Raw genomic sequence first — 26807 nt, forward strand, 5'->3', positions numbered from 1 at the left:
CCAAAATTAAGGATGGTCTTTAGGGTATAAAGCTGTAAGCCCCTGGGCTCTGAATCTGTGTCATATACAGAGGAGGAGGAATTAAGAGCAGTATCTATATCAATACCACTACCCCTTCAGAACACTGGATGCCATGAGTCTATGATGTCTCAGCCTTAATGAGACCCCTCGCCATTTATTATGAACTGCAGTTAGGATCCAGTTCAGTGATAGTAATGCAACAGTGCTTTTGTTCACTAGAAAACCATGCCATCAAACACCTTCTATTGAATGAGTAGGCTTTTCCTCCTAATTATCCAAGTGATAATTACTCATGAATAAATTTATTTGGCTCCATAAATGGAACCTTACCTTTAACTTCAAGCATCCATCTGGTTTGGGTATAGGCCAAATACACAGAAGTCATGATTAATTTCCTTTTCAATGGCTTCACCTCTTAGCCTAAGCAAGCACTAAGTAGACCAATGACCGACCACCCCAAGTGAACACATGGCTGGCTCCCAAATGAAAGCATGTAGAATAGGAAGGTAATGTCATGCAAGAGGAAAGCCATCTCTGGTTGGAGCCAGTGCAACTTAAGAAAGCAGCATTCAAAATAAATAAATAGCCCAAGGACACACTCCACCCCAGTCAGTTCAGCCACAGGAGATAGGGTGAATTCAATCCAAATGGTTATTTATTCTAAAACTGGAAGCTACTGTGCCTACATTTTCGCCAGGATGTTGTAATGAGAACAGGGCAGGAAAAAGTTACAGATGTAAACAATGACACGGTTACATTTTTTTTTTTTTTTTTTAAATGGTAAAACCCTTCTTTACTGGCCACTTCCAAGAATGCTTTACAGGTTGTGTGAAAACATTTACAGGCTCCGTGTGGTGTTTGTTTTTCTCACAAGCTTTTCCATCTACAACTACAACAGACATCTGATAAAACACTAAACAAGTCTTCTAAGGAAAACAAGGCTAGGGATTCCTCTGGTTACCATAATCCACATTTCCCCTTTAACATAGTTTTTTCATAATAAAAAGACAGACAGAAACAAAACCCAGACATCTACTGTTGCTGCAAGTGATCTCTTGGACTAAACCAGTAAGGATGTGGCAGTTTCACTCTCCACGCACCTAGAAAACCAGTTTTTTAAAAAAGATGACTTTCTAGTGACAAATATCAACAGCAAATACCTCCCCTAACCACCTGCCAAACAAACAAACAAACAAAAAACCCTTAGTGGTTTAAACTTTGTCCCCCTGCCCGAAGGCCCTAGCATCCCCATCCACGTCATGAACCATAGAAAGATGCTATTCGATAGAGGCCTAGACATTCGAAAAGGGGTGGCAGTCTCTGTCTCAGGAAATTCAGTTTTCTATTGTAACATAATCTTACCCTAAGGGAATTTCTTTAGACTTCAGTTTTTACTTCCTTGCCCTGACACTATAAGCAAAACTTTCGCAAGCTCTCTTAATAATACAAAGTTAGTGGGTTACAGGAAATTTCATGCAATCACTTTGCCCACTGCCACACAGAAATCCATCGGACAGTACTAGAGGGAAGCAGGTGCCCAGAGAAAGGACATCATTATGATTAAGCAAACTTATCTCCTACCAGGCCCCTGTTCCAGCCTCGGGTTCAGAGGTACTTGAGCTGAAGGGTGTGTCATGACAGACAGGGACAACTAACTAGAGGGCCAGAATAAGGGTCTGCACATCTGAAGAAGGGCTGCATGGCAGTAACAGTGTGAGAGGGAGGGAAAGATCAACTCTCAGCACAAAATTTTAAACAAGAGAATTGTCCAGGTGAGGAAATGGAAGTGAAGCATTTTCTAGTAGCATGACCCAGAGTTTTCTCTCACTAGGAAGTGCTGCAATGTGCGGTGTTTGCTGAGAAAGCTCTTGGCTGACATAGTGCTGAGCAGGAAGATGAATTAAAACTGAAGCTAAACATTGAAAGGGCATCCCCATATCCCACCCATATTCTTGAACCCAGCAACCTGCAGCTATTTGTCAAGAACTGGGAGGGGTGTTGGTAAAGTTACACACAAAACTATCCCAACTGGAGTTTCTTGGCTAGAAGCCTCTCTGGGGACACGCAGGGAAAGCACCCCAGGAGGAATCCTGTTTCAAGAAGTTGGGAAGGGGTGGGTGTTCCCTTTCACGCACACATTTACACACATTCACACTCACACTCTTCCCATCTTGGCAGCCCCACTGAGCTGCCTCCCACCCCCCCCTCCCCTTTTCTATTCACTCTCTACCTGTGTATCAAAAAAACCAGCAGGGCATGAGCCCTCCACAATGTATAAAATAGTTGCTATTCTCAGCACCTGGGCCTGAAAGCCCACACCACAGGATTCACCTATATACATATCCTGCTGCAGTGAAAAGAATCCTGCTGCGTTTCTGTGTGAGCTGAAACCCTGAGAACGTTCCTTCTCTTGCAATGTTAGAGGACAGACACTCTAACAGATGATTTCAGAGACCTCCTGCCTCTCTCAACCTTGGAAGACTGAGACTAGAGACTGGCAAATCACAATCTTCAGGCTGAGGGCTGGGCTCCTTTTCTCCCTAAGATTTTATAGGACTTCATCAGTGGGTATGAGAGGGGACAAGCTATTCTGCTCTGCAATCAAGAACAGTCCCCATGCCTCCTTGGCCTGGGAATCCTATATAATAGAACCACCCAACTAGCAGTCTCCATGCCTCAGCCAAAGAGCACAAAGGCACAGGAAAGTGAAGATTTGGACATTTTGTCCTCCCAGCCCACCAGACCAGATATCCCAAGAGGGAAAGGTCAGTAAAGAAAATACAAACGGTTAGTTGGTGCAAGTGATTGATAAGAGCCATTCGTTTATTTTCACTGCCCCAGTCACAAGCTCCCCCCGTCCCACTCCTGCCTGCTCCTACCTGCTCTGGAGAACACCCTCACAATGCTTCCCCAGCCTCCCCAAATCACCTTATCACTTTCCCTTCCTCGGCTGCCAGTCCAGCTGCCTGTCCAGCTGCCTTAGAATGTCAGAAGGGTGCCATTTTCAGTTCTTTAACTATCCAACTGCAGGGTATAGAACAGGCAGCCCTAAGTGCTGCTTTCTGCACAAATGTTTTTTGATTACAAATATCTAACTAGGTTTGAAATGTTTTATAGAATAAGACAATATTCTTTTCAACAAACTTTAAAAAAAATGTACAGTTTTGTTGTTTGTTTCCACCTCCCCCCTCCCCCACCCGCTTGCGCACCCTCCCCCCCACCACCCCTCCCCGGCAGCTCAGCCCCACCCCGACAGCCCCTGTTTTCCTTGGTTGTGTTTTGGGGGGTGCCTGGCACCCCCAGAGATTCAGCTTCGTGGCTGACAGGCGACAATGGCAGGGGCTTCACCGATACCCTTGGTAACCGTAGTAGTTCCTGTAGTATCGGTCTCTGTCCTGGGGGTGGTGGTAGTAGTAATTCTGCCACTAGAAGAGAGGGGAAACCCCATCACTTGGAGCCAGAGCTGGCTGAGGATGAAGAGACACAGCACTCATCTTTCTGGTCCTGCCCCCCTTCACCCTCTATCTATCCCAAGAAGATACTCACATCCCGATTGTATTGTCTGTAATAGTCTCTGTATCTGTTGTATTCATAATCTCGCCTGTAGAATTGATCATAGTTTCCCCTGTATCGATCATAGAAATTACGGTAACCCTGAGAAAGGAGAAAAAGGGAGAGTGAAGAGTTATGGGTTTTCAGCAACATGACCCACTGCTACCCCCTCTTAAATGAGACACATCCTAGCTTATGCCATAAACAGGTTTAATTTTCCCAAAATATATTCTTCCAGAACACATTAAATGGGCAAAACCCTAAGCCCTGAGAAAACAGCCCAAACCACTCTGTTCCCCCAAGCCAATAGGAATGGCTCTCACGGCCCAGAGGGAGGAGCAGGAGGAGAGCTGCACTCACCCCTCTGTTTCCAGACTGCCCCCAGTACTGCTGCCCGTAGGCCCGGTTGTCGTAGCCTCGGCGCTGCCCGCCCACTGGAAGAGAAATGGAGAGCGCGCTCAGACAGCTGGCATGGGGTTCTGGCTCCACATCTGAGTGGAAATCAAAAAGTCGGAGCCAAAGGCAATTTTGGGGGAATAGGAGGCCTGTTTTGGCCAGGCTCACACAATGTTAATTAAAGCACCAGCCAGGACCTTTAAAAAAGTCTGAGGGGGAGGGCAGAGGAATAGAGACACAAGAAAACCAAGCCACCTTGCTTTGGAAGCTCCCCAATTCCTGCAAAACATTTAAGATGGCAAAAGGATACATGGCAGAGTTAGAAACATGAGTAAAAACTGCCATTCATAGAATCACAGACTTTCAGCCCTGAAAGGGATCTCAGTTATCATATAACCCATACCTATCACTTTATACAAAGCAAAGTCTATAATAAGCTCCTCGAGGGCAGTAACTGCTCATATTCAGAGTGCCTAGCACATAGTAGGCACTCAAAATTTCTGTTGACTTAACTGTTACACACACACACACACACACAAACACACACACATTTTTAAAGAGCAGTGAATGCACACTGGGGATTTAACTGAAACTGGATATTCAGGGGGAAAATTATTTCCACTAATTCCTAACTTCCTTTTAAACCCCCTAAAATGACTGAATAATGCATTCACTTTCTGGTCTATACAATTGGGTTGATTCAAAGACAGAGCAGCAAGAAAACTGAAGACGAGAATCTGATTTCACTGCACAAATCCTTCACATAGACTGGAACAGTGACATGAGGAACCCATATGTTAAAATGAAAACTAGACAGATGAGAAGGCACAAGTATTGCTTTTCAAGGAAACAAATATTTTTGTTGATAATAACTCCTTTTTTGACGACAGATTACGGAAAAAGCGTAAGAAGCTTGAGGTAAAGGACACAGGGAGAAATGAGCTCCACAAAGAAGGTACTTTCTTATTGTTAGTGACCTGACTTAGTTTCCTTGGCCTTCCCTCGTGCAACTTGCTGTACTCATCACAAAGAACGAACTGAGACTGGGGGCTGGCAGGTCCCCAGGACTCACCATAGCCTTGGCCTCGGCTTCGGTTCTGCCGGTTTCGCTTGTTTCGGTTGTTTCGGCGGTTTGTCCGCTTCTCGGAGGGGGGCAGCAGCTTCCTTGCCTCCTCCTTGTACTTAGTGACAATGGGCTGGGCTTCCTCCTTCTCTAGCTCCCCGTATGTCACCTCATCCATATAGTCGCATTTTTCAGGCAAAGAGAAGTTGGCTATAAGAGTAAGAGAGAAGCTTGTGGGCCTGAAAAGTGCATAGATGGGTAAGAACTCATTATGAAAACACTACAAGCAGCATTAGACTTTCTAAGCCTCACTAATGCGCAAAAATGTGCTGGGTTCATACCCATACACATTTAAGTAATCAAATTAATTTTCTCTACCTTAAGCCTTCCCTAAATTGTAACAGCCCCAGGGCTATCTGCAAACTGTAGATTTACAAGTTCTCAAGTGATCCATAATGAATTAGGAGTGAACTGGGTCAAGGTTTCTTATCAGGACAGAAGCAGGTAGCCAGAGGCTAAAAGTAACTGAGAAAGTTTTGGTGTTGGTCAGGTAAGATGTTAAGCAATTTAACATTTTAAAAGGGGACTTAAGAAACTGACCCAAGCCTAAAAGAATCTACTCATCTATTCAAGGAAAACAGAAAACAGGAGTACAAGGGCTCTCATTTACCACCTGTACATGATGGGCCGGCACATTTGCCAATCTCCTTATGTCAAGTTCAAGAGGCTAAGTCCCAGTGGAATTCAGTTCAATTGGGCTCTCATGATCGATTCTTAGACAACTGCAGTTAACCCTCAGTTTTATAAAACTGAACTAAATTCCCGACTGCTTGAATGTCAGTTATGAAGTAGCATAATTTCATTCTGTGTAAACTCAGAGGATCCGGCTCATAGATGTGTAAAACAGTACCCAAGCCAGGGGATTATCAGAATTTGAAGAGCCAGCAGTTGATAGGGCAGGTGGGATGCCAGGAGCTAAAGGCAGCAAGGCAAAAATCACATTTTTAAGGGGAACAGGAAGAAGTAGGATCAACCAAAATAGTCAATGCTGCCTTATGTGGATCTTGCTCCCAGGCTTATGTACTGCATTAAAGATTTCAGCCAAAAATAAAAACAAAACAAAAAATCCCAAACAGGCTGGCATCTCCCTTCTTTCTTTGGGATGCCATGCCATTTCCCTGCGCTCTTCCCTCCCCTTTCTCTCCCTCACTCTGTTAGTCTCTCTATCTTTCTAAAAACATAAAACTTTTTTACTTTTATGTCTTTAAAAGAAAAAAAAAACCCCAAACAAAACACAAGCCTAATGTGATAACAGAAATCATGATAAACCAATGAGATAGTTCACTCCAACTGCCATTCCATTTATGGAATAAATATAATAATCTTCCCCTATTCCATGGAATATAAACTCCATAAAGCCAAGCTTCATTTCATATACTGCTATTTCCCTATGAATAGGACTGCACTGGACAAATAGCAGACACGCTATAAATATTTACTTAATGAACTGACTTGAGGGAGCCTCTCCCTTGAGTTTTAATTATCCTATGCTCTATCACTATTTCCCTTTTTGTAACTTACCCAGAATGAGTCAAGGGGTTTCTCTTCAGATTTACATTTTAGATGGGGAGAGTCACTCAGGTGCTAAGAGGTCCCAGTAAGGTGTACAATGAATAGTGATAGGATCTCTACCTTGTATAATTTTAGCTGACAGCTATGGTTTGAGTATGTCCTCCCCATATACGCTGAATATGTGTTGGAAACTTAATCCCCAACAAAGCAGTGCTGAGAGGATGGGACTTTTAAAAGATGATTAGGTCATGGGGGCTCCATTCTCATGCATGGATTAATGCCATTATCTTAGAGAGTGGTTTTGATATAAAACTTCTTTCTTGAATGTCCCTTTGGCACTCCTGCCATGGAATATCACAGCAAGAAGGCCTTCACTAGATGCCAGTGCCATGCTCTTGGGATCCCCAGCCTCCAGAACTGTGAGACAAATAAACTTCTATTGTTTATAAATTACCCAGTCTGTGTTATTCTGTTACAGCAGCAGAAAATGGACTATGGACTAAGACACTCACCTTTCATCTCCAGCATTATAGACTCAGGCACATCATCTCCTTCCACTTCCTTCCTCAACTCCAGCCTCTTCTTCCAATCTTCCTCATTAGGGACAACCACCACCACTTTCCGAGTGAAGGTCTTGAATAGCAATAGCTTCCGCCGCTGACCAGAGTTGTACACGTTACACTAAGGAAGAATAATAGATGTTTAGTAATAAAAATTATCACCCAAATTCAACCAAAATATTTAATATCTTTGACAACTGAGACGCTAGATTAGGCCTCAACATACACAATCTCCTTTAATTTTTGAAAAACTGTGCATGACTGTATTATCCTATTCTGCACATCAGGAAAACTGAAGTTCAGAGAGGACAAGGGCCTCATCCAAGATCACAAACCTAGTAAGTGGTGGAACTAGGAATCCAAGTGAGCTCCAACTCTTTCTGTTGTTTCTTAGGTGTTTTACAGTCAGGGTCTATATACTCTCCGGTAAAAACACTAATGATGAGGACCTCTGAGTTCAAAAACTGTTACAACCATAACATACAATCAGATGGTCATAATTAGGTAACCCAGTTCTGTTCCTTAATTCAGCCTCTCTACATACACACCTCACTTTAACGCTAAGCAATTTTACCAGATAAAATGGATGCCAAATTTTTTATCTTTGGATCTTATGTGAAATTAGAACAATACCTGATCAAGAATGAAGTTCCTCTTTGTCCGGGAAGCAATCTGGACCAGCTTACTAAGGCACTGGGAGGCTTGCTGAACTAAAATGTCTCGGCTTTTGGGGTCCATCTCTGGCTCCTCGAGCCCTTTCATCTGATGAGTTTGAGAGGAAGTGAAGAAAAACACAACAGGTTATGCAGCAAGTTAAAGCCCAAGAATCACTGGTAAATGTCACCTCTTTACATGCCAAACCTATCACATCAATTCATTCCTATTCTTCAGTCCTGTGAATGCTGTCCATTTCCTACAGTTGTCATTTCCAGTCTCAACCTGGATATACTCCAGATTGTATTTGCTTTCAAAAATTTGAAAACACAGCAAAGAAAAAAACACTTAAAGAAAATCATATAGAGAAAAACTCATTTCTCTATTTGTGGGACTCCTGTTCTTAGACACACAAAAGGCTAACTCTCCACTGAGAATAGGTTATAGGAGTGACTTGGCACTTCCAGAGCAAATACTATAGCTGACTAATCCCCCTAGCAACTCACCCTCATTTGATTGAGCACAGTCTCAGCTCCCAGGACATTGTATCTTTTCTCAGGGTTTTCTTTTGCGTATTTCAGTGCCCACTGGGTCTTTCCAGATCCAGGCAGTCCCACCATCAGAATCACCTACAAGTAAACAGAAGCAGGAATGCAATGAAAAATAAGAGTCATGTTTATGAAATCCAATTTAAGAACAACCTCCCCACCATCCCAATTTGGCAGCACTTTGAGAAGAGACCTGGGAAAGCATACCCGCCCACCATTCTGAAGCAGGAAACCTAAATTTTTGCATACTGCTTGGCATACCTCACACTCCTCTATGGTCTTGGGAGGGACTGCAGTGCGCACACGCTCCTCAACAGGCACAGCATGGATGAACACAAACTCTTCTGGTGGTGGGAAGAAGGGCTCTTCCTTCTGACCAAAGTTTAATTCTACAACACAATTTTTGCAGAGGACATGGGGTAGAAGGGGCCGGTCTGCCAAGGATTCCTTGTTGATCCGGAATGCCACACCTAGGTCTTCTCCATTCTTGGAGAAGGAAAGTTCTATTTCTTCATTCTCAAAATTCTACAGTGACAAAGGAGAAGAGCACTTATAGGCTGACAAGGTTTGAAATTGATTAAATCTTACAATTTAATCTTTTTGTGTGTGTGCGTGCAGACTGCTATACAACATAACTAAGCAGTAACGCATCAAATACATAAAAGCCAAGAGTTGATGGGAAGCAGAATCAAACTCCTAGTGTCCTCTATTCATTCCTTGCTATGAATCCACAGCTTTCAGGAGCACTTACAGCAAAGCAGCCAATGACATCATTCTCCCCAAAAGTCTGGCCAAATTCCTCAAACTGTCCATTCTCTGCTTTGAGTCCTCGTCCATCGAAACCATAGGAGAATTCATCCTCACCTAGAATAGTCAAAAAATTAGTTACCTACCTCCAAACTTTCCACAGAATAAGCAATACAGTAGCAAACCCTAATAAGGATGTTAAAAAATAACTTTACCAAGCTGTGGACGGGAAAAATCAACAGACCACCCAACTCGAAGGAGAGAAACCTCTGTGCAGCCTTCTTTCATTGGGAGATTCTGGGTGACCTGGCCAAGTCAGAAAAGGAACTCTTAGATACTCTGACCAATGCAGAAGCAAAGTCTGAGTTAGAAAGATAAGATTTTTATAAAAACTGAAACCAACAAGTACAATTCAGTATCAGAATAACAACTGTCACTAACTTAAACCAAAACTGTGGGAGTTGACTTCTCAGTTACTGGAGCTAAGGTTATTATAGTGCTTTTTCCTGCACTAACAAAATACTGATGGACAGAAATCCAGTAAATAGATAGCCGTTTAATGAATAAATTAATACATAAATGGTCTTAATGAGGTACTACCTTTGCCTCAAAGCAGACTTTTCCCTTTGTCACTCCATAAGTACTCCTTGCCCCAGACCAAAGGGTGGGAAACTTCTCTGAGAAAAGTGGCTGCCCTCCATAGCGGTCTTTGCTCACTTGAAAGTGGAGATCCGAGGTATCTGTTGAGAAATAAGCAATCAGTTTACTCCAATGCCAAATACTTGAAAGCCACCAAAAGAGTACAAGTATACCCAGCTGTCAAGAATGGATGCAAAGTCCCTTAGAATTTTCAGGCCATTAAGTTTTAATCTCCAAAATCAATTCTAGGAGATCAGTTAAAAACCCCAATTTGCCTGCCTTATACATACATGTGTCCAGGTTCACAAGAGTTTGATCCTCCTCCTCATCTTTTGCCTCTTCCTCTGGGGGTGGTGGAGACTTTGAGCTACACAGAAGACAGAAAGGAAATACAATGTAACCAAACCCTCTTCTTTGAGGAGTGTCTGCATGACATTATGTCCGCTTTAAACTACTAGTGAATATCAAATCCCAGCAGACAGCTTCTTTCAACAAATGAGAAAGGTCAACAGGAGCTTCCATGGTAGATTCAATCTAAAACTTATGCCTATAAAAACCTATTCCATTTTTAATCCACCCCTCCTTCCAGACTCTCCAATTAGCATCAGGTATACCAAAATCAGAGCAGACACTCCCTTAGAAGGGACTGTTTCCCTCACCGGCTGTGGTAAGCCTCCTCTCGGAATTCATAGTAAGCTCGGCCATGTTCATCCTTCTCATCCCGCTGTCTCTTTACCCCCCGCCGCTCACCATCTGAGCCTGCTGGTTTTGACTTTTCACTATCTTGGTCATCTCCTACAAAAAGGAGGGAAAGAAAATCAGCAGTTTTCATACTGGTATGTAGAATAAGCTCAGAACCAATGGAAACTAAAGGGGGATCTGAGTAGCTGTCTAATGGAAATAGCCAGGTTATTCCCACTGTATCCACATAACATCTTATTTCTAAAGATCATCTTCCTGTCATGGGCTGGGATTTTACTCAAAACAGAAAAAAAAAAAAAAAAAAAGGACATTATGGGCTAATTACAGTCAAGCAGAAGATAAAAATTGGGCAATTTTTGCATTCTAAATTTATCTGCTTAAATCAGGTCAAACTTGCAGATTTCCCCATCAATATGACATAAAAAATATCCCTTAGGTCCTTAAAAAAAACCTTCAAAGGTTAATTTAATTTTGACTCTTGTCAGATTTGCATTTAAGATAGGCAACACTTAACAATATATTTTCTAACACTTTTCCACAGCTTCATGATATAGAAGCCTCAATTTTTTTTTTTTAAAAGTTAGCCTTTCATGCATTAAAATGCACAGCCATCTGTGGCTTTACTTATATGGCAAGTGGACTTAAGTGCATGATATATACCTGTATTTTTATCAAGGATCTTTACTGAAAGTTGCAAGAGCAAACCCTTAAGTCACAAGAGACCCATAAATAATACTGCATCTTTACTGCAAATAATTTCGGGCAGGAAGGTGTTGTCACTTATTTAGCAACATTCTTTACAAGCGAAAAATAACCTGGAATTTTTCCTTAGGCTTTTTGTACTTTGCAATAATAAAGTTTTTAATAACAATTTCTTTAAAATAATTCTTTATCCCTCAACATTTTTTACCTGCTACTTGGGATACACATAAGTCAAAGGTTATGTAATGGGATTTTTGTTCTAGGACATAGCACAAACAATCTGCAAGTTGCATGTGATTGCTGTAAAATGGATTTCAATTTTACCAAGATACTCCCTAACAGCCTAAAAAAATTATTATAAAAATTATTAAGGCAACCCATTTATAGTAAGACTTGGAAGCAGCTCTAGTTTTCCTCCCTACTCTGACAGACATTGTTATAGATCAGCTCTAACCATCCAACCACTTCAAAAGAAAGGAGAAAGGTCACTAACTCCCTGGGGCGACTCTACACATTGTATTCCACAATGTTACTCAAGGGACGCACCAGCACCTCAATCATTTCAATCCAGGAAGCCAGGGGTCTGAAATGTAAAAGGCTAGCACAAGAGTACAGCAAATCTATAAATATGCCCATCACAGACTCAGTGGGACCATTAAAATATAAGAATACAGGCAAAAATAAAATCCCTGTCAAGTAATCTTAACTTATTCTAAATGCACTAGATTAAAATTTTCTCTTCATTAGTTAACTATTAAACCCAACACCTTCATACTAGAGGTTGCCCCCTACTGCTGAAGCAGGAACAGGTTAGATTTCCAGATTCTCTGTGTAGCTCAAGCTCTAGTAACGTGCTTTTGACAGAGCGGACTTTGACGGACTGACTTTATTGCTTAACATTCTTATGGTGAAAAAGTAAACAGGCAGGTAGCCCAAAGGCCTAAGCCTCCAAATGTCGGTCTGGCTCTCCGTGTAACTGCCAATTCCTCAGCCCATTCTCAGCTAAGAAAAAAATAACAAGCACCGCGGGAGATTGTTCCACAGGTAGCTCACAAGCAGTTCGCATGCAAAAATCACTCACTCCCATCCACTATTACCAAAGAACCAAGTTAGGCAGGAACCTCCCTCCTGCAAAGAGTGGGGCCACCAAAGGCGGCCAAACCCCCCAGAAATGTGGCTAAAGGATGAAAGCCACTTCCCCTGGGGAGTCCCATCAAATGACGATGGGAGCCTTGCACTTTCACGCAAGTGAGAACAAGGAATCCGACCCTGCGATGCAGGGCGCGGCGCTAGATCAGGGACGCACTCGGCAGGTTGGAGCCGGGCTCCGCTGCCAGCTCCTCACCCTGTTCCTCTGCGGCCTTGTCACCCGGCGCTTCGGATCCTGGCGTCTCGTCGCCGCTCCGCTCTTCCGGCTCGTCTTCCTCCCCCTTGCCGGTGCCCTGCTCTTCGCCTCCATTTACCCCACCTGACCCGGCCGTGGCCTCCGCCGGCTTCTCGGAAGCATTGGGCTCGGCCAAGGCCTCCATGGCTGCCGCCTCCGGGGGCTCTGGCGGCGGCTGCGCGGCCTGGTCCGAGGCCTGAGCAGGGGGTGGCTCTTCGTCCTCGTCCTCAAGCAGCGCCTCCTCGTCCTCCTCCTCCTCCTCTTCGTCCTCCTCCTCGTCCCCGCCCGGGCCGCCGCCCGACGCGGCCACAGGCCGAGGCTCCGCCTTGCAGGCCCCGCCGGGCCCGGCCCCGCCACCGCCGGCCTCGTCCTCGAGCATCTCGGCGTCCAGCGCCTCCTGCAGTCGCTGCGCCAGATCCACTTTGAGGCCGCGCGAGTCCAGGCCCCGCCGCTGCAGCTCCGACCGCAGCTCGGTCACTTTCAGCCGCTTCACCTCCATCGCCGCCGCCGCCTCCTCCGCCTCCCGCCGCCTCCTCCCCTGCGAACCGTCGACCGAACCCGACCGCGCAGGCGCCGCCGCCGCCCGCCTCCGCCTCACGCGCCAGCACTGAGCCCGCGCGAGCGAGCGCACGCACGCAGACAGGGGAGGCCGCGCACGGTCCCCGCTACGTAGTGTATGTTTCTCCTTCCTCCTCCCCTCCCCCTTCGGCTCACGGAGCCAGAAACAACGCAACGGGGAGCTGCTTCCCTGCCAGTTCCTCGGTTCCCCAGCCGCAGGCGAGCGCGCGGAGGACGACAGAGTTCCCTCCTTCTCCCTCCCGCCCCTTTCGCCTCCTGGACCAATCGCCGCCGGTGGCTTTACTGCGCAGCCGCAACGGAGTCCGAGAGGGGCAAGGCTGGCTGCGGCTCAAGTGCCTCGTAGCACGGAAGCGTGAGCGCGCCGGTCTTGCCGTACTTCTAGCGGCGGGTCTGCGCAGCCGTCCGGAGCTCCCTTAGCCTACGCCCCTTCCACCCTATCACCACCCTTACTTCCGTCTGACTTTCAATTGCCCCGGCGCCTTAAGGCTGGCCGCTAGCCTCTTTCCTCTGCTGACTTGTATGCAGCCGCTTCTTGAGAGTAACTACAAAAGAAAAACCAAAAGAGAAGCTATTGCAACATGAGAGTCTGCTAGCCAATTGTTTTTCTGGCCTGTAAGCAAAAGAGCTTTTTCGAAGCAAGGAATCCCTGGCCCTCTTTTTCCTCTCAATGCCTCAACTTCTACCCAGCAACAGACGTTCTGATCCCGCCTTTCTTCTTTGTTATTGGCCAACTTGAATCGTCATCTGCCGTTCTGATTGGTCATCCGTGATGGTCCGGATTTTTTTCCAATTGGCCGAACCACCAGGGGATTTTTTTTTTTTTTTCCGGGTTAGTCCGCTGGGGAGGCGGGGTCATTTCTGCGGGATTATTTTTTTCCGGCGCCGCTTCTGATTGGGCGGTGTGGTACAAAGCGCGCGACCCGTTAGGCACCAAACTGTCAGGAGGTCCGACCGTTTCCTCTCCGTGCTCCCGCCCGTAAGCCGAAGCCCTGGAGGAGACTTCCGGACTTGAGCATCTGCAGAGGACGAGGAACTGGCCGCGGCGCCTGGTGGGCTTGCAACGGTGGTGCTGTAAGGCCACTTCTCGCCTGTGGGTTGGGGTGAACGAGCCTCATTCACCTCGGTGTCCCAGCTCGTGGCACTGACATCATCAAATGCTTGTTGAATTAGGAGAAATAAAGAGCTGGAGTAGAAGCAAGGGCTTTCTACTTTTTTTTTTTTTAGGAGTGGTCCCCGCCTACTCCCTTCTACTTCCAGGTCAGAGGGGGGCGTATCCAAAAGGAGGAGGAAGCAAAATCTGCCGGCGTTCACACGCCGGCCACAATTCCTTAGTAGGACCTTTGATTGGGGGGGGTGGCGGGGAAGGGGGAGTCTCCTCGCCCCGGAATCGCCTGTGTTAGGAAATCACTTAATCTTTGGTTTCACTATTCTCACATCCTCTTCCTAAATAGTTTCCTGCATTTCTGGAGATTGAAAAACTGCAGAGAGGAGAGGTGTGGCTCTAGTAAAAACAAGCAAAGCTCACGTCCCAAGGGCTGGGGCCTCCTGGAGAAGGGTAATTTCCTGCCTTCTTAAGTCGGCTACCAGAATCAGTTATTTTGCTCGGAACCCCAGAGCTTTAGTTGCTCTTTCACTTCCAAATTCCGCAAGAGCACTGGGCGACAGAGTTATGGAGAAGCGCCTGCAGGAGGCCCAGCTGTACAAGGAGGAAGGGAACCAGCGCTACCGGGAAGGGAAGTACCGAGATGCTGTGAGTAGGTACCATCGAGCTCTGCTTCAGCTGCGGGGTCTGGATCCAAGTCTGCCCTCCCCGATACCTAACCTAGGGCCTCAGGGCCCGGTTCTCACACCTGAACAAGAAAACATACTGCAAACCACCCAGACAGACTGCTACAACAATCTAGCTGGTAAGAACAGGGCTGAAGGGTGGGTAGAGAACATCAGTGCAGGAACATGAGTGTGTAAATATTGTAGAAAACACTGACGTTCTTTTCTGTTGTTATCCAATTATTCTGCCATGAATTGAAATACATTTCCAATCTGTAGGGCTCTAATTGAACTGCTGTAGACGAAGGCTTCTCAGACTTCACCTGGAGAATTTGTTAAAACACAACTTCTTGGGAAACAAGTTACTTGTTTTAGCTGGTGGTGTAGATCACTTATATTCAATGGTTTTTATACCTTTTCTTCATTTTCCTCTTTCCTGTAAGTCAGCTAACTTGGGTAACTAGTATCTTCCAGCTCCAGATGGCCTTGGGTGAAGATATGGATGCCATAGTTAGTATCACTACGATTAACTGGCTAAGAGAAAGGAGACTTCTTAGGTCCGTTCTATGGCAGGCATAATAACCATAGAGCTAATTAAATTATTTTGCAGTATATTAGAACCTCCTAACAGTCCAAGTTGAGGCATAGAAATTATTAGGAATAGTTCTTACACTTCCTAATAGTTTAAAAATTATTTTTTTTCCATTTCTTATTTCAAAATATTAAGGGGGTACAAATGTTTTTGGTTACATAGACCACTTTTGTTATACTTGAGTCACTGTTGTAAATATGCCCATCACCCAAATAGTGTTCATTGTACCTGTTAGGTGTTACCCCCCCCCCCCCCCCCCGAGTTCCACTGAGTTTTACTTCCCTCTGTGCACATGTGTGCTCATTGGTTAGTTCCAATTTAATAGCAAGTACATGTGGTATTTGTTTTCCCATTCTTGAGATTCTTCACCAAAAAAAATAAACATGCCAGCCTGATGGCTCACACCTATGATCCCAGCATTCTGGGAGGCCAAGGTGGGAGGATTGCTTGAGGTCAGGAGTTGGAGACCAGCCTGAGCAAGAGTGAGACCCCATCTCTTAAAAAAAAAAGAAAAAGAGATTCTTCACTTAGGGTAATGGTCTCCAGTTCCGTCCAAATTGTTGTAAAAATTCATTCTTTTTTATGATTGAGTAGTACTCCATGATATGCATATACCACATTTTGTTAATCCACTCATGAATTGATGGGCACTTGGGTTGACTTCACATCTTTGCAATTGTGAATTGTGCTGTAGCAAACATTTGAGTGCAGGTGACTTTTTGATAAAATGACTTATTTTCCCAAACCCATTAATGGGATTGCTGGATTGAATGTTAGGTCTACTTTTAGTTATTTTTTAGTTTTTTTGAAGAGACAGGGTCTCACACTGTCAGGCTGCAGTGCAGTGATGAGATCATAGCTCACTGCAGCCTTGAACTTCTGGGCTCAAGCAATTTCTCCCCACGTCAGCCTTCCCAGTAGCTGGGACTATAAGCATGAGCCATTGTGCCCTGCCTAAAAATGATTTTAGAATTCAATACTGTTTAGCTGTGGTTTGGTGAAAACCTCTTTTTTACTTTGTATCCAAGGCTACTCTTAGACTCAAGTCACAATGATAATAATTATAGTAACTAGTATTTCAGTTCATTCAATTCAACAATTAACTTATTAAGTGCTGACGATTCACTGTATAATAAAACAGATAAAGATTCCTGTTCTCATGGAAACGGAGATGGACAATAAATAAAAAAAGTAATATATATTAGATGTCAATAAGTACTATAAAAAAGGATAAATTGGAAAATGGGAATAGTGAGTGCCATAGGCATGGGGGTATTCACTTTTAAAGAGGGTGGTTAGGGAGGGCTTATAGAAGTGACATTTATGAAATACCATGGGAAGACATTGCCCTTTATACACATTAACCTATGTAAGTGTCATAGCAATCCTTTGAAATAAATTTAAGGAAACAAACAGCTAGTAATTGGTGGAGCTAAAATTAAGCCCCGGCAATCTTAACTCCAGAGCTTAAGTTCTTATTGGAGAATATATTATTAAAGACTAGAATACATTTTGTGGAATTGACCAAAAATCAAGAAACAAGCTGCTTTAGAGTTGCTTTTGGAGGGCTTTACTCTCCAGGTGTATTGAGGGTAGGGATTATGCCTTAGCCATCTTCAGAGCTAGGGTAGCTTGCTAGATGCTCCATAAAGACTCACTGAATTAACAGTTTTCTTCCCTTAGCAAGGAGACAGGAAAAGACAAAAGGAAAACAAAATTTTCATTTACTGAGTCCCTATAACATGTTTGGCAGTTCTTTTACAGTATCTCTCATCTTCACAAAAATTCTGCAAAGTACTTATGGTTATCCATGTTTTACAGATAAGGAAGTCAGATTTATATCACTGCCTAAAGTCCTCTGGTGGCATCTCATCACACTTACAAGAAAATCCAAACTCTGCCTCTCACCTGCAGGTCCCAAATGACCTGGCTCTTCTGTATACTGAATGCTCAAAGCACTTTTACACCTTCGGACTCTGTAGGCTCTCTTGGGATAGAAAAGAGAGCCTACAAAGGGTCCCTTGAGTGACCCATGTCATTCAGATTTTGGCTCAAAATTGCTTTCTTAGAGAGGACTTCTGTAAGCAAACAGCACTCTGACTTCATTCACTCTCTGTCCCAGCAAAGTTTTATTTTCCTCAAATAAAATGCATTTACTGGGAAGCCAAGACAGGAGGATCACTTGAGCCCAAGAGTTCGAGACAAGGCTGGGCAACAAAACAAGACCCCATCTGCACAAAAAATAGAAAATTAGAAAAAAATAGAAAAATTAGCTGGGCATGGTGGCATGCATCTGTAGTCCCATCTACTTGTGAGACTGAGGCAAGAGGATCACTTGAGCCCAGGAGATTGAGGTAGCAGTGGGCTACTCTGCTGCTGCCCTCATGCCTGGGCAACAGAGCAAGACCGTCTGGAAAAATGAAACCAAAACATTTCCTTGTTTATTGTGTATTCCTCCTACTTTCCCACTTAGGGACTAGGATGCAAACTGTATTTAATTATCAAGATGTCTGCCTTGTTCCTCTTATCCTCTGCTCCTGGCTCAGTGCCTGGTACCTGGTCAATGCCCAATAACTGGTTGTCAAATGAATGAAGCTAGAGTGATGGATTAGTTGACCCCTGGGGAAATATCTAAGTATAAACCATTTGACCACTTGGTGGGGATGTTGTAGAAAGGATGTGAATATAAGCCCAGGCCTTTTAATGTCCTCATCAGCCCTGATTCTTGGTCCTTCCCAGTACCGTAATTTAACTATACTATGTTTAATTCCCGCAGTTGTGAAATAGGGAATGTGTTTCCCTTCTTAAGTATAGAAAGGCAGAACACTGACTTGAACATTGCCTCCTAAGCAGGTTTGTATTTTGGGGTTCCTTTAAATTATCAAAGTGAACAGTGAAGTAATATACTGTATTGCCATTGAGAATGATGATGATTTTAGAGTTAGTGCTTGGTTTAAATTTTATACTCATTCTACCTAGAAGCTGTGGGATCTTGGACAAGTTACTTCTCTGAGCCTTGATTTTTTTTCATCCATTAAATGGAGATAGTAACACCAATTTCATAGTGTGGATGAAAAGATTAAAGGAGGATGGGTGTGCGGTAATCCCAGTACTTTGGGAGACCAAGGCAGGAGGATTGCTTGAGACCAGGAGTTCAAAACCAGCCTGGGCAATGTAGCAAGACCCCTGCCTCTATAAAAAAAAAATTAGCCAGGTATGGTGGCATGTGCCTGTAGTCTCAGTACTTGGGAGGCTGAGGAGGAAGATTGTTTAAGTCCAGGAGTTCGAGGCTGCAGTGAGCTATGAGTACACCACTGTGCTCCAGGCTGAGCAATAGATTGCGACACCCCATCTGTAAAAAACATTAAAAAATAATTTTAAAAAAGATTAAATAAGATAGTGTATATCAAACACACAGTACAATGCTTGTTATTTCTTCACACAATTAATGGCAACTGTTCTTAACGAAGTTGCAGTACAAGAATATATTCTTAATGGTTTTGTAGCGAGGCCTAACCCAACATTAGTCATGTAGTAGGCAATCAATAGATACTGAAGTAGATTGCAGGGTATGTAAAGCTTTGATTCACTCCTGTATCCCTGATACCTAGAAGAATGTCTGGCACACGGAAGACACTTGAGTAGAATGTTGCTGATGCTGTCCTATGTTTGGTACTGCCTTGAGCTGGCCAGTGGAACCCACTGTAATAAGTCCCTCCTCCCTCTTCTCTCCTTTCATTTGGCTCATTAGCCTGTCTCCTTCAGATGGAGCCAGTAAACTACGAACGAGTGAGAGAATACAGTCAGAAAGTCCTGGAACGACGGCCTGATAATGCCAAGGCCTTGTATCGGGCTGGAGTAGCCTTTTTCCATCTGCAGGACTATGACCAAGCTCGACACTACCTCTTGGCGGCTGTCAATAGGCACCCTAAAGGTGAGCAAGAAGGGGACTGAAGTGGTAGGGACGAATAAAATGATCCTGCCGAGGTGGTATCTGTAGAAACGGGGTTTTGTTTTATTTTACTTGTTCAATTTATGGATTAAGTAATACATTTGTTTGGTTCAAAATTCAAAACATATTGAAAGACATACAATGAACAGGCCTTTCTCCACTCCTGTGTTCTCATCTCCCCAGGAAAGCAATATTATTAGTTTTGTGTATATCCTCAGGAAATGTTTATATGTGTATATGTACATGTGTGTGTGTGTGTATATGCCTGTTTCATATATATGTTTGCATGCCTGTTTTATATATAAAAAAATTGCTGCCACCCTCCTACTCTATGATAGGGATTTAAAAACCATTGTTTTTCAAGGATCAATTCCTAGCCTTTAAGAGAGTGACTAGAATAAGATGTGGACCCCAATGAGTAAACTTGATAATCCTCATTCTGTAAGCTCTCCAGCTGGAGGCTGGCCTTTGCTTTAGCTGTCATTTTGTCCCATAGCTCAGCTAACCCCAGGTACGACCTAGAAAAAGGGCAGGCCTGTTTTTTTTTTGTTATTTTTTTTCTTGAGACAGAGTCTCACTCTGTTGCCCAGGCTAGAGTGAGTGCCGTGGCGTCAGCCTAGCTCACAGCAACCTCAAACTCCTGAGCTCAAGCGATCCTCCTGTCTCAGCCTCCCGAGTAGCTGGGACTACAGGCATGCACCACCATGCCCGGCTAATTTTTTCTATATATAGTTTTAGCTGTCCATATAACTTCTTTCTATTTTTAGTAGAGATGGGGTCTCGCTCTTGCTCAGGCTGGTCTCGAACTCCTGAGCTCAAACGATCCTCCCACCTTGGCCTCCCAGAGTGCTAGGATTACAGGCGTGAGCCACCGCGCCCGGCCACGGGCAGGCCTGTTGATAGAGAATTTGAGACTTAGTGCTTTGCTTCCAAGGCAAAAAGTATATTATGAAAAAGGACAGACTCATTCCTATGTTGGTTGGTTCAGTGCTGAAAAGTGTCTTCCTTTTTGCATTCTGGCTTAGAGCAACCACTGGATGCTAAAAGCAGAGGGCCCCCAAACATATAGCAATGCAATAAAATCTCACTAATTTAAATGAATGGGAATGCCACTATGAATTAATAAAGATATAAAATATAAGCTATTTGCTCATATTTCTTACTGTCATAGATTAACTGCCACCTATGTGAATAGTATCTTTAGAGGCTCTGCTATAGTTATAATAACTGTTTCATCAAACTCCCTTTCAGGGCCGGGTGCAGTAGCTCATGCCTGTAATCTTAGTACTCTGGAAGGCTGAGGCAGGAGGATTGCTTGAGGTCAGGAGTTTGAGACCAGCCTAAGCAAGAGTGAGACCCTGTCTCTACTAATAATAGAAAAAATTAGCTGGGAGTGGTGGTGTGTACCTATAGTCCCAGCTACTCAGGAAGCTGAGGCAGGAGGATCGCTTGAGCCCAGGAGTTTGAGATTGTCGTGAGCTACAGTGACACCACTGCACTCTAGCCAGGGTGACAGAGCAAGACCCTGTCTCGAAAAAAATGAAAAAAACTCCCTTTCATTATAAAATTAGCAAGCAGCACAGCCCTGTACAGAGATTTTTTTAAAAACTCAAAGTGGTATTAATTAATGAGATTTACTATTGCATAGAATGATTGTGATATATTCAGATCTTGGGGAGAAAAAAAATGGGAGTGTGTTAACAGTCCTCTTGCCCTAAGGTGCAGTGTTGGTCTAACTGTCTCTAATTGCCTTCTCATCATCTTCCAAGATGCCAATGTCCGGCGGTATCTCCAGCTGACACAGTCTGAACTCAGCAGCTACCACAGGAAAGAGAAGCAGCTCTACCTGGGCATGTTTGGTTAACGAAGAAGAAAGATGCTCCTTTGCTTGAAGTTAGGTGCACTGTTGGCACTCAACAAGGGGAAACCTGAGCCTCAGCAAGAGTAATTAACCCTATACCTATACCTCTGACCCAGGTGGATTTCTGTTTTGTTTCCAGTTCTGCAAACTCTTTACTACTTACACAGTCTGTGTCTCTTTTTGTCTGTCAATCTATATATTTGTATAGCTTTCAATAGATGTTGGGGATATTTGCCTTGAAATACAATCAGAAAACATTAATCAGCGTGCTCGCTTCGGCAGCACATATACTAAAATTGGAACGATACAGAGAAGATTAGCATGGCCCCTGCACAAGGATGACACTTTTTAAAAATAAAAAAAAAGAAAGAAAAATAAAACATTAATTAGTCATGGGTGAACTCAATCATATCTCTGGCATAGATTTCAATAATAGATGTTGTTAGATGTATTCATTTTGAGAGGAGAAGGCTACCAGAGGATTAAATATTGATAGGTAGAAAGGAGTTTCTTCCCTTTGTTTTCTCAGTTGCCCAAAGCCAAACTGGGAAATATATTTTTGGAAAACTAAGACAATTACAAATTGGGCACAAATGTATTAAAATGAAAGTTTTTAGATTAACCATTTTTGGTTAAATTAATTCCTTATTCTTTTTAACATACCACACACATTCAGATTCTTTTTCTCCTACAAAAATAATCTGGTTCCCTACTTTTTTCTTGCTATTGCTTATACACAGATCATTAATATAGTATACTTATTTATTTTTTTATTTAAACTATTTTAAAACCTCTGGAGTCAGGCATTTAAGTGTTTATTTAGGCTGGGGACAGTGGCTCATACCTGTAATCCTAGCACTCTGGGAGGCCGAGGCGGGACGATCATTTGAGCCAAGAAATTTGAGGTTGCTGTGAGCTACAGTGATGCTACTGCACTCTAGCCCAGGCAGCAGGGTGAGACCCTGTCTCAAAAAAAAAAGTATTTATTTAATAACAAAAAAAAAAACCCCAAGTAAACATTTTTCTTTTTTCTTTTTTTACAGCATATAGTGTTCACAGAACATTTTAATTTTTAATAGGTACATATCTATAGTATGCTCATTTCTCTAAAAATTATAGGAAAGACAGATTACCAAGTCCTTCGTGCTCTAGGTCTGTAGGTAAAAAAAAAAAAAAAAAAAAAAAATCACCAAGTCTTCTGGAAAAATACCATGACAGAGCAGGGTAAAAACATAAATCTATTCTTTATCTGTTACCCTGTAGTTTATAAGAGCTCAGGTCCTTCCAGAGAAGGAAGACAATGAGGAAGGGCTGTTTTTGCTTAGTGCCTTTTAAGCACCTGATGGAACTCTCTGGAAGCTGTCTTGGGTGTAGTTGTAGGTTGCAGATCTGGTGCAGCCTTGGCTCAGTGGAAGGCTCCATCAACCAGGAGCTCCTTTGTCATCCTGTTTACTCATTGTGGATAATGTCTATGATGTTGTGTGTCCCACGTAGTAGATGAGACTGTATAACACTGCCTCTGCCTTTATGAGTGGAGGTGATAAGCATGTGTCATCAGCCATAAAATAACCACAGACAGATTTCAGAAAAAAACAAAACCTTAGTCATTTATCAGTAACACCCCCTCTTTCAATGAACTACACTCTTCTTTATTCCTCCCTATACGTTATTCCTCATCCAAGCTTCTTAAATTGCTAAACCTAGGTTTACTGACAAAATTTTGTCATGGTTGCATGTTTTATTTGCTTTGGGCTGGTTTTGCTTTCTGATTCTCTTTCTCTTTTTTTCATTTCAAAGACTTAATGCTACAGTAAGCTATCTTCTGCAGCAATGAGGAAAAAATAAAACTGATATTTAAAAATGCATTTTAGAAATTTATTGCACTAACACTTTTTTTAGTGCTAAGAGAGAGCACAGTGATGAGGCTTACATTTCAGTTTTTATTTTGAAGCCCACCTCCTCATAGAGAGGTTCATGAACAGGAAAGTGCACAATGGTAAGCAGTCTGATGCAGGTCTTAAGGAGATCTGAGAAGCCCACATACTGAAGGAATCAGCGAGAGAGTATCCAAATCTCTATATTCAGAAGTTGTGGATGGAGAGGCTGTTCACTTTACCAATCCTTACTTATTTCTACATAGGATTTGAAGATTTTGAATGAAGAGAAAGCATTCATAATGGATGTAAAGGATCATACTTTGGCACATGAGGAACAGAGACAATGTTTCCCAGACTCATACCCACCACCTTCACAATTTTGCCAAAATCACATACTACCTGTACTAATAGTGAATATTTTATTTAAATATATATATTTTAAAGGAACCTTTGGATAGAGGAACATATTAAGTGAAACTATGGGGAGGAGATGTAATCAGCAAACTACAGACCCTCAAAATGTATAACAAATAACCCCAACTTCTTCAACAAATAAATTGCAAGGAAAAAAGGAAGGGGAAACCTAGAGATTAAAAGAAGATTAAGAGACATTGATCAAATAATCAGGGAAACGTGAGCAAAAATTATTGTCAATGTTGTTGAGTGTGATAATGGTGTTTGGTATTCTGAAACTTTTGCTTACTGATGAAACTAGAGAGGAAACTATAGAGCATTTCATGTCACTTGCCTCCCCCAAAAAAACCTATATGCTAAGGAGGCTAAGGTGGGAGGATGGCTTGAGCCTTGGAGTTTGAGAACAACCTAGGCAACATAGCGAGACCCTCTTTAGAAGAAGAACCATAAAACTAAATATATTTTTCAATAAAGTGTTAGTATATGTCCAAGTAAACCATTTTTGGCAACATGTTTTGAAGAAAGTTGAAATAAAAATCCAGTGGTAAGGGTTTAAACAGTTGAGTTTTATAGCCAAGCTTGGCCAAAATCTAGTGACTGAAGAGACATTAGACACCAAGTAAAGGCATACACTTACAAAATATCCAATTATTCTTAAAAAATGAGATCCTAAATAAGAAATCTCTAAAGCAGGAGAAGAAAGGGTGGTTGTCTGAAAATTAAGTCACCCTACAGCTATAAGCAAATGAAGCCTTGGGGTGAAACTCTTAATAGGCTGGGGCCTGGCCCATCCCCCCACAAAAGGAGACAGATTTTGGCTCAGTATAAGACAGCATCGTCTAACAACTAGGGTTTCCTTTTGGGATAGTGAGTTCTCTTTCAAGCAGAGGTTTGGTAACAACTAGCAAAAGGAGGATCCAGTATTAGACTAGGAATTAGATGAGCTGACCCTAGGAGCCTGTGGTTCCTTGCATCCATGGATGAGACCATTAAGAGCAGTGGAAATGACAACTCTATTGATCACACCTCCACAAACTGGCATAAACTGTTGTACCATCTGGCAGATAAACTGAGGCCACAGTAACCTTAATTGTGTTGGCTATTGCGTTTAAAAAATCTTGCAGGGCTGGGCGCGGTGGCTCATGCCTGTAATTGTAGCACTTTGGGAGGCCAAGGCAGGAGGATCACCTGAGGCCAGTGAGTTTGAGACCAGCCTGAGCAAAAGTGAGACCCCATCTATACAAAAAATAGAATTATTAGCAGGATGTGGTGGTACATGCCTGTAGTCCCAGCTAGTTGGGAGGCTGAGGCAGGAGAATCACTTGAGCCCAGGAGTTTCAGGCTGCAGTGAGCTATGGTGACGCCACTGCACTCCAGGATGGGTGACAGACACCTGTCTCAAAAAAAAAAAAAAAGAATTGTGCAAATAGACCACCACCTACAATGAAGAATGCACTTTCTGGGAACTGAAAGCAAATGCTTGCTCCTTAGGAGAATCTCCCCAGGAACAGAGCTTTAGTTAAGTGTTACACGTCACCACTACTTGATCAATACAATGGTACAATGACACTGTGTCCCCCAGACTGTCTAGAGAAATTATATACATTATATACACATGTAGACATATTTATTATGCTTTGCTTTTAGGAACTGATGTTTTGAGGCAACCAATTTTTTTTTCTGCTTTGTATTTTTGGTTTTGTTTAAATTGAAATATAATTCACAGACCATAAAAATCCACCCTTTTAAGGACAACTGATTCTTACAGTCATTGTGATTTGATATTTAGAGAAGACTTTGAAAAAGGTGTTCCACTCAGCTAGAAAAATTTTTATTGCATTAATTTATATCTTGCCTTGTTTCACCAAGGGATTAAGGCAGTAATGTATTTGCACAAATAAAAGTAGAAGCCATTTGAAAGATGAACTAGAAGATAATTCCAACACAAGGATTGTGAAAGGTGTAGAATTCACTCTTTCAGCAGCAAAAATGTTAAGCATCATCAACTTTTGCTTCCCACGTGCCCTAGTTAAGGAGTTTTCTTTGGCCAAATCACTGCTGCTCTGCTCTTCTTTCTATAACTCAAAAACAGTCGCTTGCTAGTAAGAGTTTACAGTGCTGAACATGACATACAGACCCAAAAAGAGAGAAAGGAAATTCAGAAAATTTACTTGTATCTTCCCCTTTTTCTGTTTTCCTTCCTGCTTTATTTGTATTCATGTCCTCATGTGCCAGAGAGAGAAGGTTTTGTAGGGAAACCCCTACTTCTGCGGTCCCCAACCTCTAGCCTCGGACCAATACTGGTTTGTGGCCTGTTAGGGACCTGGACCCAGAGCTCTGCTGCCCACCCACACACTACCACCACCACCACCACCACCCCACCCTGCGCCCCCTGTCCATGGAAAAATTGTCTTCCATGAAACTTAGGAAAGGGGGATGGGGGATGGGGGCTGCACAGCAGGAGGTTAATGGTGAGCAAGTGAAGCTTCTGTATTTACAGCTGCTCCCCATCACTTGCATCACCACCTGAGTTCTGCCCACCCCTCTTCCTCCCAGCCATTCATGGAAAAATTGTCTTCCATGAAACCAGTCCCTGGTGCCAAAAAGGTTGGGGACCCGTGTGGGCCTACCTAGTCCATCCTATAGCACAGGCTGGGCCAGACCCTTCTCTCACATTCTTAGAGCTCTTTTTTGTCCCCCATCTCATATCAACACCACAAACTCCCATTTCCTTGCTATCTCTACTGCAAGTAACCAGCTGGGTGACCTTAGGTGAGTACTCTAACTTCCCAAGCACCAGTCATTGCCACAGCACCACAGGCCCTCAACCACCCCCACTAATCTGCTAGGACGGGCCTTACTGTTTTTGGCCTTTCAGTTCCTTAACTTCAGAGACCTCAGTTCATATTTACAACATGCAGGCAAAAGTATCAAGTCATCCGTACAGTATCTGTTGTCGAAACAATCAACAAAAGCTCTTTCTACTCTACGTGGACAGCAGAGGTAACAAGGGAACAAAGCCAAACACTCAAAAGGACAAAAATAAATAAATAAGTAAAACAACTTCTAGTTCTTGGTTAACTACCTTCAACAATGTTTTAAACCAGGATAGCATGAATGGTGTTTGGAGTCGCAAGCCAGGTTCGAATCCTGGCTTGCCCCTTAAGTAAGTGCTGTGATCTTGAACAAGTTAACTTTAATTTTTGCACCTAATCTTAGCCAAAA

General features: G+C 43.2%; 2 protein-coding genes and 1 non-coding gene across 6 annotated transcripts; 2 read left to right on the forward strand and 1 right to left on the reverse strand.

Annotated features, from left to right (window-relative positions):
• Positions 1–654: 654 nt before the first annotated feature.
• On the reverse strand, positions 655–13364 carry HNRNPUL2 (heterogeneous nuclear ribonucleoprotein U like 2). Its single transcript, XM_069471497.1, has 14 exons — positions 12502–13364; positions 10412–10547; positions 10043–10119; positions 9714–9853; positions 9329–9419; positions 9118–9230; positions 8628–8891; positions 8325–8447; positions 7798–7926; positions 7117–7285; positions 5042–5242; positions 3934–4007; positions 3568–3675; positions 655–3446 (listed from the first exon to the last, which is right to left on the reverse strand). Exons 1-14 carry the CDS (start codon positions 13037–13039, stop codon positions 3366–3368), a joined length of 2244 nt encoding a protein of 747 aa, XP_069327598.1. The 5' UTR covers positions 13040–13364; the 3' UTR covers positions 655–3365.
• A 1143-nt stretch (positions 13365–14507) lies between these two features.
• Positions 14508–21602, forward strand: TTC9C (tetratricopeptide repeat domain 9C). 4 transcript variants are annotated; one of them, XM_069470128.1, is made up of 4 exons: positions 14508–15026; positions 18255–18331; positions 19230–19412; positions 21200–21602. In XM_069470128.1, exons 3-4 carry the CDS (start codon positions 19244–19246, stop codon positions 21292–21294), a joined length of 264 nt encoding a protein of 87 aa, XP_069326229.1. In that variant the 5' UTR covers positions 14508–15026; positions 18255–18331; positions 19230–19243; the 3' UTR covers positions 21295–21602. The 4 variants fall into 4 exon arrangements, with proteins under 4 accessions (XP_069326229.1, XP_069326228.1, XP_069326226.1 ...); XM_069470127.1 differs by lacking the exon at positions 18255–18331 and having other exon boundaries at positions 14508–14674; positions 14772–15026; XM_069470125.1 differs by lacking the exon at positions 18255–18331.
• On the forward strand, positions 21558–21664 carry LOC138385527 (U6 spliceosomal RNA). The gene has a single exon (XR_011233760.1). It is a non-coding gene; the product is annotated as a U6 spliceosomal RNA (small nuclear RNA).
• The last annotated feature ends 5143 nt before the right edge of the window (positions 21665–26807 follow it).

This window comes from Eulemur rufifrons, chromosome 6 (genome assembly GCF_041146395.1).
Source record: "Eulemur rufifrons isolate Redbay chromosome 6, OSU_ERuf_1, whole genome shotgun sequence".
Taxonomy (NCBI): Eukaryota; Metazoa; Chordata; class Mammalia; order Primates; family Lemuridae; genus Eulemur; species Eulemur rufifrons.

Bases quoted from the DNA above. Each gene is read 5' to 3' on its own strand.
- HNRNPUL2 (XM_069471497.1), bottom strand. From the start codon at position 13,039: ATGGAGGTGAAGCGGCTGAAAGTGACCGAGCTGCGGTCGGAGCTGCAG. The intron at 9,854-10,042 runs GTATGTATAAGG...ATTTCTCAACAG, and splicing joins TCTTGTGAACCTGGACACAT to ATACCTCGGATCTCCACTTT. The intron at 8,892-9,117 runs GTAAGTGCTCCT...TTGTCACTGTAG, and splicing joins ATGTCATTGGCTGCTTTGCT to AATTTTGAGAATGAAGAAAT.
- TTC9C (XM_069470125.1), top strand. From the start codon at position 14,789: ATGGAGAAGCGCCTGCAGGAGGCCCAGCTGTACAAGGAGGAAGGGAAC. The intron at 15,027-19,229 runs GTAAGAACAGGG...TTGGCTCATTAG, and splicing joins CTGCTACAACAATCTAGCTG to CCTGTCTCCTTCAGATGGAG. The intron at 19,413-21,199 runs GTGAGCAAGAAG...TCATCTTCCAAG, and splicing joins TGTCAATAGGCACCCTAAAG to ATGCCAATGTCCGGCGGTAT.